Source organism: Polyergus mexicanus, unplaced genomic scaffold (genome assembly GCF_030449975.1).
Source record: "Polyergus mexicanus isolate NDT 795.1 unplaced genomic scaffold, iyPolMexi1.0 SCAF_4, whole genome shotgun sequence".
NCBI classification, from domain to species: Eukaryota; Metazoa; Arthropoda; class Insecta; order Hymenoptera; family Formicidae; genus Polyergus; species Polyergus mexicanus.
In genome coordinates, this window is record NW_027223324.1 from 4,102,995 (window position 1) to 4,118,008 (window position 15,014).

Sequence of the window (15,014 nt, forward strand, 5' to 3'; positions counted from 1 at the left end):
TGTAATCGTTTGATATCTTGGCACGAGGTGCAAGCACAAGATTAATGCAATTTGATGAAATGGAATAACGGGTCGTACAGATAAAAGTGAAGTCGGTGTTCTTGAGTCCCTCCTGTGAGTAATCTTTCGTTTTTATTTCGAAACATCTGTTATTTGAAACCGCGCCGAGGGGAGGGATTCACAACCCATTATAACTCGAGTCATCCATTCAAAATTCACCGAGCCGTTAAAAACAAAGATGGCAAAAGGTGGGAGCATGCTATATCGATTAGGGGAAGAGAAGCGGCGGCAGCGTCGTCCGTGTATCGATCAGAAAATAGCCGGCGCGATGACGCCGATGTACGCGCGCGTCGGTCGTTGACGTCATCGTCGGGGGGCATCTGCGGCGTCAGCCACAGAGGACGTCGGGACGACCCGCGCCATGGATGTTGCCGTTGCCGTCGCCGTCGTCGTCGTTACCGTCGCTGCCGCCTTCTAACAAACAATTCCGAGGAACGTACTTCGTTTCTTGCGGGCATGTGTTCCTAGACTATATTCTTTCCCTATCTCCTGTTTGTCTGTCTGTCTGTCTATCTCTGTCTCTCTGTCTCTTTCTTTCTTTCTCTTTCCGCCTCGACGACGAGGTACGATCTCGCGGGAACAAGATTCGTGCTTAATCACGGCTGTCCGCGCCGCGTTCGCTTCCGGTAATCGATCGGCGGCACTCGCGTACACACTGGGGCCATCAAAATGGGCTCTATAGTGCTCAAATCGCTCTCGGTACTGCTCGGAATATTCTTCGTCTTCGTCGGCACCATGAAGCTCACATCGCACATCAGCAAAGACCTGCACAAGGACTTGGTAAGTCTAGAGACCAATCCTCCTCGCTCGCACAACGCTTAGATTAGACGCACCATGATGATGAATGATGCGACCATTGTTTTGGTAATTTAAAAGTCGATAAAAAATGCGATGTTTATTGTTAAACTCCTATCAGTCGTTCGAGTTCGAGCTAGCGAAATTTATTGATGAATCTCGATAAAGCGCGCGATATGCGTGAGATTGATAAGATCAATGTTCGCTGTGCGATTCATTAAAATTGACAGCTAGTTAATCAAATGATGTTACATTTAACAAAATTGAAATTGATCGATGATAAATATTTGGTGAAACAAAAAAGGAGTTAGTCTTGTTAAGTATAATCTTAATATAATCCTAAATATAATCTTTAAATATAATGATATCTCATGTCAGTCATTGTTTTATACATGCTAAGTTAATGCTTTAATTAGCAAAAATGATAGAGCGAATTTGAAAGATCTCAAAATTGACAATACTCTCAATTGATCATACTCTCAAATGTTCATTCGATGATCCGTGATTGTCAAATTGACCGACGACCGAATTTGATTCGTTCGTAATAAGCTGCATAAATGTAACGCTCAATTAGTTAATTATTAACATTAATCGAGTAATTAAAATAATTATATAAATAATGGAAAAAATATTTGATTATATCTCTCTTTCGGATTGACAGACTGGATACCATTTGTCACTTGTATATATTCCCTGTCTCGCTTTCGCTTATGTAATTTCGCGGGACGTCGACTTATATACATTGGAGTCAGTACGAAAGTGGATACACACACACGCCGCGTTTATGCATACATCTATATCCTGTCTGTCACAGAGAGCCCGGCTTGATGTTATGTAACATTATTTGGTTATGGCAACATTTTTTCCCTTGCCAACTTAGAGCAACTCACGTTCCCACGTTCCCACGATATTCATTTCCACGTTTTTTAACGTCGCAAAGATAAAAAATCCAACGACAAATATGGAGTTTGAGCGAAAGAAGATAATTAATTAAGAAGATAGTTAATCTTTTCATGAAACGTCGATTAAATGTGTAAAATTTTAATTGGTAAAATATTCTCTGATGTTGTGCAAGCCCATGGAACGTCATCTATCTCCTATCCTACGAGAGTTTTGCCTGCGAATTGTAGAATAATTTATTTTAATTAAATTTTTTTTTTTTTTTTTTTTTAAAGAGAGTTAATAAAGTTACTTATTTTAATTTTTAGCGAGAATTTGTTTTAATTAGATATTATTAATAGGAAGCATGCGCGATTCGCTATTGAACTTCTCAATCTTAATCATCCTATACATATACACATTTATGTTTAAATTTAAAAATAGATGCTTCTACATCTTCTTTATAATAAAAAATATATTCTTGTTCTCTGTCATATATAAATATATATATTGTGTAAAAACAAAATTAAGAAAAAAAATTATAAAATTTAATTAGAAATAATAAAATTAGTTATTGCATTTAAAAAAAAAAAATTTTTTTTTTTTTTTTAACTTAAATTTGAATGGACTAACAGAATTCAGGTACTGTTTTAAAAATAAATTTTGCCATATACGAAAAAATTTAAAACAGATTCGGTATATAAGAATAAGATTTATATTAGAAATTATATCGGTTAATTAGCATACAATCAAGATTAAATTAGCGCTGTATTTTTTTATTGAATATTTTGATACTCTAGAAAAATCCGACAAAATGACTGCTCAATCTGTAATTGACATTCTGTAGATTAGCATAGCGTACTTATTATATTCTGATTTATTTTGCATCTGACTTATCATATTCTATTGATAATTATTTTTTACCAACACATTATTCTAAAGGATAATTAACATAATTGTGACAAAATCAAAGAAGATACTGTAATTAAAATTAATGGTATAAAAATAAAACGAGAAAAGATATACAGGGTGTCTGACAAGTAAGTGACCAAACGAAAGGTGGAGTTAAATTGGATCAAACTGAGTCGAAAAGTCCTGAACCATTTTTTTTTATAACGCTTAATAAAGAAGTTATTATTGAGTAAAGTCTGGCCGATCAGCGCCAACCTTTAGCCGGGCGCACGTCGGTGAGTCGCGCGCCGTGAACCGTGAAGTGTGCCCCTCCGCATACTATCAGGCGCGCGGTTCGCCGACGTGCGCCCGGCTAAAGGTCCGGCGCTGATTGACCAGACTGTACTCAATAATAACTTCTTTATTAAGCGTTATAAAAAAAATGGTTCAGTACTTTTCGACTCAGTGTGACCCAATCTATCTCCACCTTTTGTTTGGTCATTTACTTGTCGGACACCCTGTATATACGATTTGTAACATGAACGAATTAATGCAATGTCAAACATTAGATTTTGTGGTATCAGCCAACTATGACAGTCGCAATGAAAAGATCTCAAGGCTATCAGAAAAAATATATCTGAAATCTTACCGGTTATAAAACGCATGCCGTATCGCTTAACTCATTATAGATGATAAAAATATATACGCACTAATAATAATATATAGGTGCATACTAAAAAAATATATGTGCATATCGCGATTAGACAGCAGCGAACTTTCTCTTATCTCGCGAATTTAAAATATTGAAATGACTGATAAATTATATAATATGTGTGTATTATATAATTATAATATGTGTGTGTATGTTTGTGTGTATGTGTGTGTTTGTATGATAAATACAATGTGTTGTTATTGTTAAAATTTCGCCTCTCTGTGTTAAAACTTATAATATTATATATATATATATAATCTTTTATATTATATTTTGTCATTCTTCTCTCGCGAACAATTTTAAAATAAAACAAAGTACATATAATATAAAAGACAGGTCGTTCGGTGTGTCATTCCGCTATTTCGGTAACTCTTTCGGACATTATCCAACGAAAATGATATTAAGGTAAATGCTTGTACAGATTGCTTGGTCAAACGCCAATAAGCTTGCTGACTTGGCGAATGATATTTATATACTTTGCATATTAGAACAAGTCACATTTTCTTCAGATCCTCGTTGAATTGTTTGAGACTGCTAAGACGGGTTTTCTCGATTATTTTGCCACTACACATATGATATTATTATATTGAAATAAATATATAGCGTACGGTAATGGGAACATTAAACAAGAACGATGAGATATTTTATTTAAATAATTTTTTTTTTAACGATATATGTACTGTATTTTCTATTCAAAATTATTGATATTAAATATCTTGATAAGAGAGAGATGTAAGAGTATACTTTCTATACTATACTTACTATACTTCAGAATCCAAATCTGTCTGGCTCATCTAAAGGTGGAAACAATTTGTCATTTATTTACATTTCCAAAGCGCAGCTTGTCACGTTTCGATTTTCTTAAAGAAAAAATTATTTGAGCTTTCGACATAAAATATCGCGACATGCATTAAATTAGATTATTCTGTGTAATCCTGGGTATAACAACTATCTTTATATATGTATATAAGCGGTTTATTTTTTATTTTCACAATCGAGTTTTAATAATTCCCTTTCTTGTGTATTTCATAGAGAAAAGAGTATGTCAAATACGCAAAAGTCTTCCCGCTCTCGGGGACGCTCGACTTCAAAGTGCCCAGCAAATGGTACCGAAGAGTCGTTGGCTCGCTCGAGATTATTTGCGGCCTCGCCATGGCGATTATTCCAAGTCGTAGGTGCAAAGAATCAATTATTCCATTCTTCGAGTGTAATACTCTCTCTTTACAGACGCTCGTCTCATCAGATTATCTTTTTCACGGAGATTTTTTATTGTCAATTCTTAATCATTGAATCTGTATCACATATGTATATACATTTATTATCGCAAGTCTTCCTTTTGCTCGGCCGGATCACTGATTACATATGAATCGTTGAATTTGGATGCCAATCTTTTTTTACAAAGAATCAAATAGACATAGATTTTGTTTCTGTGAATTCTTTCTTGCTTCTTTCACTTTACTGCACGGATTTTTAACTCTACCATAGATATTTTTCATATTTTACAAACGATATTGGGGAACCGTTTAAATAATTAATCATATAAATTGTTTTCAGACAAAGTTAAGAACTTATCCAATACAGTGCTGCTTCTTTTGATGTTGATGGCCGTGTACTCTCATTACATGGTCAACGATAAATTCGAGAGGATTGCCCCGGCACTGGTGCGTAATCGATTGAATTTCACGAATCGTAAACTGGTAAAAAATAAAATGTGGTTTCAGGTATTCTTCTTTATGCTGACGGGCCGATTGGTGATCGACTGGCAGCTAAGACGAGAAGATACGCAATCAGTGACGGCAAACGGCGTCGATGATAAAACTAAGAAGCAAGACTGAGCGGGATTACGATTGGAGAATGCGTCATTTTCACGTTAATCCATTAGATTCTGCGATTTCATTTCTGAAACATCGTAAAGTTAGTATTTATTTATATCAAACGTTTTTCTCTTTTGCTCCCATTTTTCCAAAAATGGAACTCTCTTTTAAAAAACTCAAGATATCGTTTATTCAATATCTTTTATTTTTTATCTCTTTTCTGATATTTATAAACTCGAAAGATATTCAACAAGAAACTATATCTATATAATATCTAGGAAGAAAAGGAGAAACGGTATTTTGGGATCATGTGGGTTAAATTAGTAAAAAGTATACGCTGTCAAAAGCGAGATGGGAAACGAATAATTTACGGTGATCATTTTTAATGCGAATAGTGAAATGAATTTTCATTGCACTTTATATCTACTACTTGACGCACTATTGCAATATGATTTACAAAAAAAAGCAAGCATCGTTAAGTTTGTAAACGTGATAAAATTTGCGATTAATTGCGAAATTGTGCAAAAAGAAATAATTTCATAGCTATGCCTTTCTTATCTTATGATTATCTTATTTAATCTATATAGATTTATTTCGATATACGAACATAATTTAGTGATTAATTAAAATCTGTAATACAAAATTCGATTGTTAATATTAATAGTAATCGCAGTCCGATGAGAAATCTGTAAACGTTGTTTTCGCTAATCGATGTGATAGTGTTTCATGCCGCAACAATTTGATCCATTAAGACAAGACACTATTGCATCAATGTCGATAGTCGCACTGGTCATAGTTAAAGAAATTATCTTTCTCTATTTATATTACAGTTAGGACAATGATGCGAAAAAAGCAAAGGATCACCAGCGGAGATAGTTATCATCAATGTTAATTTTAAACTTGTGGTTAATTTATTCTGATCAATATTTTTTTCCGTCTTTTGTCATTCCTTTCATAATTACGACATAATGATTGTCGTATCAAATACACACACATAGATGCACAATATATATATATATATATATATAACACTAATAATATAAGCAGCTATATAATATAAACAATTTATATATATATAGCTGCAAACTACAAAAATAAAGTTAAATTAGAGATATAATCCTTCTACATATATAGACACGATATAAATAAGTATAATATAAGATTTTAGCTATGGTATAAATGGAGAAAGAAAATTTAATTTTTACCACGCATAATATTAATGGACATTGATGCAACTAGTCCCTCGGTAACATTAGTCTAAGCTCAATAATAACAGAAATAGACTCAGAGTACTAACGATATTAAGTGAGGAAACCAGCAAATAAGAGCTGAGGTGCGATAATTGGTGCGTAAACTTTTTTGTTATTTAATTTTAATAACAAATATGCATTAAATATGTATGTTTCGGATCGTTTTTTGGTCCATCTTCAGCATAGATAAAAATATATAAAAATTAAATTCGTATTTAAAATTTAACATGTACAATATTAATTATTATACAATCGATATTGAAATCGATAATCAGGGATAAGACTCGTCGAAACCCGCGTAGAGTCTATATTACATTTTAAATCACCGATAGATACACATGTGATGATGGCGCATTTCGACGTTGTCCATTAATTTGTACAGATTTTACGTGTTTCGGTGAATCTTTCTCTCCGATTATCGATTTCAATTTAAATTTGCATCGTAACGCATAATCTAATTATTGCATCTCGGTTCTTATTTGTCAGTTTCCTCAAATAGTATCATTAGCTTAAGCATGAGGTACTAACTGCCACTTGAATGAATGTGTCCGTGCGAGAATGCGTGTATGGACGATATAGAGAAAATGTTTCTTGGTAATCGATACACATATATATTGTATTAGCGTTAATTTATTTCTTAAAAATTTCACGAATAAGGAATGTGATCGGATAATTTGATAAATAAAACCAGAATTAAAAATGAGAAATCAGCGGATAAATTTTCCTGTGAGCATCATTCGATACCCACGTTTGTATTTTCACGCGAGGCAATACTTCGAGCTACGGTAATTATTTGTGGAATGTTTATGCACTTGGATATGAAATCAACATCTTTCTCTCACAATTCAAATCAACATCTTTCTCTAACAATTTCATAATTTCTATAAATTATTAATTTTGTTTTGGATTTTGAAAAGATAATCGTATATTATATTTTTATTCAAAGCATAATTATATTGAATTTTTTTTTTCTTTTTGTATATAAAATTGCAGTGAAACATGCGTAACACATCATTTAAATGTTGTATCGAGAAAGTATTATGGTTTAAATGTTAAAACTTTTCGATATAATCACATTTTTATATCACACAATGTTAAAAACTAAAATAAAATAAAAACTAAGAAATGTTGAGAAAAGATCGATATTTGTGTATATATATACATATTTTTGTTTTTTTATTTATTTCTCTCTTCTCATTGAGTATATATAAAAAAATATATTATGTACAAGAGATGTGTTAGATGTATACATCTCATGACACGAAATATAATAAAGTCATTTTGCTTAAGAAAAATTATTAAATTCTAAAGTTCACAGAAGTATAATAATATATTATTGCTCAAAAATCACATATCGAGTCTATTTTTAAACAATTCTGGTTAATTTTTATAATACGATTTATGTTTTAACTTATTAAGATCTTAATTTTTTTCAGACTAATTGATTTGTAATATTTAGATATTCAATTTTTTTAGATTATTAACGAATTAATAATATTTTTCTCTCGTGTTTTTCTGTCTTTATTTTGATAAAGTTTCTAAAAAGTTATTCGAGGAATAGAATAGAGTGTTGCTGGAGTTTCTGTTAGAGAACATATTAAAGAAGTTCTCAGGGCAAGTAGCTTTAATAAATATGATGAAACTACAATTCTATCTTATTTCGAACAACAACTAAGATCTAGAAACATAGAATCTGTCACAACTGTCGTTTTTTAATTATATAAATGCAACATGTATATTCAAGGCCAATTTGACTAGTTATTGTAAACTTGCCTCTATTTTCGTCTTCTATTATCTGTATTCAAAAGTTGCACATGTACAAAAATTGTGAAATGTTAGTAAAATATTGTTTACTGACCATTACAGGAAACAAGCGACAAGTATAACACAATTAATTGCAAGTAAGCTGTTACCAAATGTATTATCTTTGCGCTTCCTTCGCCTATACAGGTTCCTGACCAGTAGTTAAAAGATGCAAAGCCTTCCGAAGATTCGTTACAGAAGTAGATACGTCATCATAGTCTAATGCGCTACTCGCCCATTTCAAAAACTTTTGGGCCTTATTAATTTGCTCTATCGACAGATTAGCACCATCTATAAGATTATATTTTGTTCAGAAATAAAATAATTATCTCATATTAAATTATTGCATATTTTCGAAAAGATATTTGATTTAATTATATACTTATTCGTTTTCTTTCTTTTGTAAATAAATATATTTATATTATAGGACTTACTTTCTGTCTTATATGCAGTACTGTCCTCTACATCAAATGACTGAGATCTTGTAGTTGGTGGATTTACAGGAATAGATGGAGTACTTTGTGGAACATTGTCCTTGGGACAATCAGTTGCAGGATTTACATTCAAATCGGTATTATCTAATAATTATAAAATATTTCTTAGAATCTAATAAGTTGACAAGAGGATAAATAATCACCTTACCATCTTCATTCAATGCTTCAACAAAATCATTTTCTTCATCCTGTTCTTTCATTGGCCCTGGAACTGGAGTTTCTCCATTCATTAAACAGTTGTGGATATAAGATGCTTTCCATTGCGCGTACTTTCGATTCTGCGCTGCTTCTATGCTCAGTTCTCCAAACAATGTCAATATATTATACAGTGCCTGAGCAGTATAAAAGCTTTGCACTACATTGTTAGAAAAGTTTGCAGCTCTATCATTCTTATCGGCATACAAGAAGAGTTTCAAGGCCCAATTTTCCAAGTGTGCTTGAGCAACTACATCATTAGTAATAGCCTCATTATCATGTAACTCCTTCTTTGTTTTCTCCAACCAGTCCATTAATTTCAGTAAAAAATTTGTCTCCTCTGATGTTTTAGTAGATAGCTTTAATCCAGTTTGAAGAGCATAAAGACGGCCTGTTTTGACGAGAAATTTTAATGTTTCTCGAACTTGTCATAATAAAGAAAGCAAGGAATGTTAAATTCCAATAAAAGATATGTTCTCACTCTATTAAAAGACGCTGAAAATATTCTATGATACTGAAATATTTTCATATAGTTAAGGAATAGGAATGTACGATATATTATTAAATACATACACCAATAACTGACGACACTGTCTCGTTGATCGTGTTTCGCTGCGATCGTTAAGTATTGTTGAATGCTTTTCAAGGGAGACGGAATTTTCGGCAAGTCGGGTCCTGTCAATGCCATTGGTATAAGAGAAACGTCAAAGATGTGCGTTAAAGTTTAATTTCTTCTTGACAGATTGTTTCTTGGAAATATATCTAGGAATATATTTTAATGTATGAATTTTAATTAACGAGATCCTTTTAATACTTGATTAAAGATCTTTTATAATACTTGAAAATAACTTATTATCTCGCTAAATTATAATTAATTCTCGTATAACATACGTCGTACTTTGAGATTTGTACAGTTGTATCAACGACGCAGTCACTAAAGTACGATTTGCATGATAGAAATAGAACGATAAAGAAGAAAGGATCATCTAGTTCTTAAGCCCATATCAGACTATGGCTGCGGTCAAGAAGACGCTATAGATACTTCGAAGCATTGCATTAACCAATTAGAATCAAGAAATCTCTACTCTCTTTGCCCTGATTGGTCAATCAAACGCTTCGAAGCATCTTCCTTCTAGCGTCTTCCCGACCGCAGCCTAAATGGAGAGCACCCAGGGCTGTGTTCCGATTTCCCACTCGGGTGCACCCCGCTTTAAGCGGGGAGCGCACACTTTTGCATAAACGCGTAATCATAAGCATAAGAAATTTGATTGGTCAATTTCTTTATGCATAAGGAAATGAACCAATCAAATTCCTTATGCTTAAGATTATGCGCTTATGCAAAAGTGTGTGCTCCCCGCTTTACCATCATTCATTAATTAAAGGCAAACACTCGGTCTAGATATACTATGTCCATGGCGTCTATGGTGGCAAGTTAAAATTCGCCATGATTGACATAAAGACATAATACGTGAACATTAAATGAAAAATCCAAGTTTGCTATATGATGACGATGAATGCGGAAGATTCATAAATATTATCGCGTTATATTAAATTAATATCATTTTATAATTATTTAGATGTTACTTGAGGGCCTAATGTAATTTTATTTTATTAACAATATAATTATAATTTATTTTATTATTATTTTGTTAAATAATATTCTTCGTTATTCATTTTCCAAGATAAAAGCGAAAAATTGCGACGATGCTTTTGTGACGCGTATAATTAACAATGGAAAACGTCAGTTATCTGGAACGATTTCTCGCTGATATTTGGCACGATGTCGCGAATCTTGTACGTGAGTCCGCGATTTACATAGATCATGCAGCAACAGAGTGTCTGCATTGGCATACTGGTGGCAGGATGCACTCTTTCTTTAAGGATGCTGGTGCTGTGTCGGTTTACGAATTGGCCATGTACAATTTTCGTGTACGTGAAAGTACAATATTCCTGTCCCATATTTATAGAATTTTTAGTTTATTCCGATCTATCCTGTTACAGTATGTCAAAGTGCAGAATTGCAAGAAGGCGACTATTATTTCAACCTCTACTAATCCAGCTTTTTATCAACGTACCGTTAAGATGATAATGGAGAAGAATACGTTTAATAGTTGTACAATTGTGACCGCTGCACATCCAACCGTACTGAGTTACGAGGACGCAGTTCCATTAGAGGATAGAGTGGATTATATTAAATTAAAGAGAGATGTGAAAAGTTGGATGAGCACTAATCAACAGTCGCAAGTAAGCAGTTGTTCCCTATTTACATTTAATAGTAACGTCGTCACAGAGAATTTAATTTCAGTTTTAAATTTTGGATTTATTATATATGAAATTGACTTTATCCTTATTAATTAATAGGACTGTTTAGTGACGATATTATTTCGACCAATTTTTATTACTTTAATCGAAGATGATCTATTTGTGACGCCACCTTTTGGTGATCTATTATCACCTTTAAATAGTGAATTACTAAAGAATTCAGAGTGCGTTATCGATCATCTCGTAAGTTTATTTAACAGTTTGTTCACATATTTGAACTTGAAAGAAGACATTTACTCGATGGGAAAATTCAGTGAGTATGTTGCTGAAAAATTAGAAACACTACCGGCAGCTGTTAATCGTAAACATGTAAGTATTTTGTAATAAAAGACTAATTATAATAATTATAATTAAAAATAAGAAAGATAAAAATAGGTATTAGAATATATATTAAATATTTTACTTTAATATAATTTATTCTATACATTAGAATTTAATCGGTACAAAGAGAAAAGGAGTATCTTTAATCTTTGTCGATAGAGCATTAGATCTTTGTACTCCTACTAGTAATAACACTGAATCGTTACTAGCCAGGATACTGTGTACTTTACCACATTTGCCTCATCACTGCAACGATGTTGCTATAAATATGTCTTCTCTATTTTCCGGTTCGCAGGTATAATAATTCACAAAAAATTAACACAATCTATATATTTTTCATTTTAATATTACAAACAATATCTCTCGTAGAATATCATAGAAATATAATTATTACATGAAAATCGCAAGTTTTTATTTTTCAAGGAATTTTTCGAGGTACCAGGATGTTTGGCCAGTAAGGACAAAAACTTGATGAATATATTAATCATGAAAAAGCAAAAAGAGGTGTTGATTGCTATGAACAAAATACTCATCGATATATTTTCGATAAAAGAAAATCTAAAACCAAAACTAGCAACAAGGATTTCCGCGCGCAGTCTAGCAAAATTTGTAAATAAATTCAAAGATACAGATAATCTTGATGTTATAACAGAATCGAGCAAAAAGCTTCAAGTATGTGTTCTAATGATGGAATATCATTGTATATGATTTTTTTTCATCACATACACAAAATTTAGAAAATTACTCGGATGAATACTTATACTTTATCGCAGGTGGTGCTGGGAATCATACAAGCCTTAACATCAGAGAAAAATTCCCAATTAGATTTGCTAATTAGTCTCGAGAAACTGGTATTGCAAAATATAGCTGTAAGTCGTGATTCTACGAGCGTGCTTGGACAAGTAATTATCAAATTTAATAGTTTGCATTTCTCGATACTTATATCTTATTTCATTACGTTATACATACATACATGCATACACACATACATACGTACACACACACATACGCACGCACGCACGCACGCGCGCGCGCGCGCGCGCGCGCACACACACACACACACACACACACACATATATATATATATATATATACACTCTCTTCTTCGGAATACTTTTAGTTTAGCAATATAATACGAACTCGCGAGAAACGAGGTCTGGATACAGATAATATATTGGCGCTCTTGGTGCATATTTACGCGCTTGCCGGAAAGGAGATAAAATTCTCTCCTCAACAAGAGAAGCAATTGAAGGAAGCTATCACTGATGCTGTATTTGAGGATATTGCAAAATTAAACAAGAATCCGGGCAACAATAAGATGTCAGTGTATCAACAAACTTTATTACTTTTTGGTTCGTAAAATGTTATACTACAAGATAGAGAAATAACAAATTTAAATAACAAATAGTTAAGAAAATCGAAGGATTCTATTATTCGTAAAAAATATTTTAATATCGCAATAACAGAATAAAAATCTGTAAAAAAAAATTATTTATTTAGTTTAATATATAAATTTAGTTTTCGAAAATATATGAAGTACATTTAATTAAAAATTTCAAATAATCGCGGATTAGTGAGAGCCAGAATGTGGATGGTAGTGCGTTAGTTTATAATAGAAAAATAAGTTTCCTATGAAACTGACGCACTACCGTCCGCATTCTGATTCTTACTAGTCCGTGATTATTTGAAATTTGTGATGTCATTCGAGAGATGTCTTAATTTCTTAATATTGACATTTAATTAAGATAAATTATCTCATGGAAGAAAGCTTTGGTAAAAGTAAACCTAACGATTTACCCAAAATATTAAATTAGGCTATCTTTGTATCTCTTTCTCTCTGTAATATATTAAATTATATAAATTTATTCTACAAAAATATAGATTGTCTATATAGATCGATGATATTTAATTATATATATCAAAGTACATAAAGTATAAATATCAAAGTATTTTCAATCGTATCAATCTATTGTATTTAAATTAGGTATTGCTGATGACCAGTCCATAAAAGAAACATCTGCGAAAGTAGCAGAACGCATCATGAATATTTTACACGAAATAGCACAGCAACGCGCATTTCTACACGATTACACGTATGAAACTCTATTCGTATCATATCTAAATTTAGAAAATTTAAATAGATAATAAAAATTAAATGTATATAGTGCTTCTAATTCTTATAATATTAATTTAAATTAATTCATAATTTGTTCCCAATTGTGTTTTATATTTTCAATATCGCTTCATTATCGTTTTTCAACACACTTTCCATTTGCTAAAATATAATGTGGTAACTCAGGGATTTATATGTTTTACAGGTCTTTAATGTCCAAATCAAGTTCTCAAGAGATTGTTCAACGTGTTGGGATCTTGCAACAATTATTGATGGACATATTCCATCCAGACAGATATCAAATTTCTGATTTACAACAGAGATCGCCTTCATTACTTTCAGCTGGATTCAAGTAAGTTGAGAAATACACAAATTTTTTTTTTTTTTAATTATTCTAAAAAAGTTTCGAAGACTAATTTGATATTTACATTTATAGTTTATTTTCCAAAGGAAGAGTGAAACATCATCCATGTGACAATAATTGGGTTATCATTTACATTATCGGAGGTGTGACACCGGAAGAAGTAAGAGAAGCTAAAGAAAATATATCGTTACTCAATCCAAATTGCCAAATAACATTAGCAGGTTCGAGATTGTTAAATCCATTAGACATAGTGGACAAATTTCTTCTCTCATCAATCGATTATTAATAAAAAATGTAGTTTCACTTTCGATATATTATCAAAGAATCCATTTTATACCAGAATCAGAGATCGTATAACGAATCTGTTTTGTATCATTTATAGATTGTACACGGCATATAAATTCACGAACTATAAAACTTTTACAAAGTTGTAGCCTGTAATTTACACCCATTTCCTCTAATAGATCGGTGCGTTTAGGGCTATTTAGACTAGTTACAGGCGTTTCATTTTGGGACATCGATTCATCCCATCTTGTGTAAACTGTCATATTGCAAAACTGAGATATCCGAGCTCGAATAATTCTCACTAAGCTTCTCGCATATTGATCCATACCGAGTATACGTTTCTCTCTCCTCATTTGCCAATAGTACGCCAATATATTATCTATAGCTAGCAGAGCTATTTTTTCATCGCTAAGAAGCTCGTCCTCAAGCGCGTATAAAGACAGGTGTAACTGATCGTTGTTGCAACAATCGATCACTCTCAAGTTTTCCAGAGACTTATTCACAATTAGATCTACCGTCTCGACCGGTAGCTGCACACCAGCGGTTTGGTACGCGGTGCGTATCATGATGGTCATAAGTGCAGCAAGTTTTCTCATCTGGACCTGACCGAATGTATCGATCAATATCGCACAGGAGTCGCATCCGTCGATCTTGATTTCTTTATACCACACGGGCAATATGCATTTTGCTATAAATTGACCCAATAGTAAAGTCTT

General features: G+C 32.5%; 5 protein-coding genes across 7 annotated transcripts in view; 2 read left to right on the top strand and 3 right to left on the bottom strand.

Annotated features, from left to right (window-relative positions):
- Positions 1 to 132: 132 nt before the first annotated feature.
- Positions 133 to 15,014, bottom strand: part of Flr (actin-interacting protein 1 flr) — a 19,211-nt gene continuing 4,329 nt past the window's right edge. Inside the window, exon 12 of the mRNA XM_070294764.1 lies at positions 133 to 150. Within this exon, the coding sequence (XP_070150865.1) occupies positions 133 to 150 (18 nt within the window). The remainder of the gene's footprint in view (positions 151 to 15,014) is intronic.
- LOC138932542 (novel acetylcholine receptor chaperone) lies at positions 408 to 6,168 on the top strand. Of its 2 annotated transcripts, XM_070294463.1 has the most exons (4): positions 417 to 840; positions 4,370 to 4,508; positions 4,892 to 4,998; positions 5,059 to 6,166. In XM_070294463.1, exons 1-4 carry the CDS (start codon positions 730 to 732, stop codon positions 5,170 to 5,172), a joined length of 471 nt encoding a protein of 156 aa, XP_070150564.1. In that variant the 5' UTR covers positions 417 to 729; the 3' UTR covers positions 5,173 to 6,166. The 2 variants fall into 2 exon arrangements, with proteins under 2 accessions (XP_070150563.1, XP_070150564.1); XM_070294462.1 differs by having other exon boundaries at positions 408 to 840; positions 4,892 to 6,168.
- Positions 2,562 to 9,897, bottom strand: Vta1 (vesicle trafficking 1). 2 transcript variants are annotated; one of them, XM_070294457.1, is made up of 6 exons: positions 9,792 to 9,897; positions 9,467 to 9,655; positions 8,847 to 9,284; positions 8,639 to 8,782; positions 8,315 to 8,495; positions 2,562 to 5,236 (listed from the first exon to the last, which is right to left on the bottom strand). In XM_070294457.1, exons 2-5 carry the CDS (start codon positions 9,579 to 9,581, stop codon positions 8,344 to 8,346), a joined length of 849 nt encoding a protein of 282 aa, XP_070150558.1. In that variant the 5' UTR covers positions 9,582 to 9,655; positions 9,792 to 9,897; the 3' UTR covers positions 2,562 to 5,236; positions 8,315 to 8,343. The 2 variants fall into 2 exon arrangements, with proteins under 2 accessions (XP_070150558.1, XP_070150557.1); XM_070294456.1 differs by having other exon boundaries at positions 9,785 to 9,888.
- Positions 10,270 to 14,441, top strand: LOC138932537 (sec1 family domain-containing protein 2). Its single transcript, XM_070294454.1, has 11 exons — positions 10,270 to 10,490; positions 10,576 to 10,822; positions 10,895 to 11,137; positions 11,255 to 11,524; positions 11,646 to 11,831; positions 11,960 to 12,208; positions 12,310 to 12,438; positions 12,657 to 12,888; positions 13,521 to 13,629; positions 13,855 to 14,001; positions 14,086 to 14,441. Exons 2-11 carry the CDS (start codon positions 10,625 to 10,627, stop codon positions 14,297 to 14,299), a joined length of 1,977 nt encoding a protein of 658 aa, XP_070150555.1. The 5' UTR covers positions 10,270 to 10,490; positions 10,576 to 10,624; the 3' UTR covers positions 14,300 to 14,441.
- On the bottom strand, positions 12,589 to 15,008 carry Xrcc2 (X-ray repair cross complementing 2; the record flags this gene model as incomplete). The annotated part of the gene is made up of 1 exon (XM_070294464.1): positions 12,589 to 15,008. A coding segment is annotated over one exon (678 nt), but the record flags the coding sequence as incomplete, so codon positions are not given.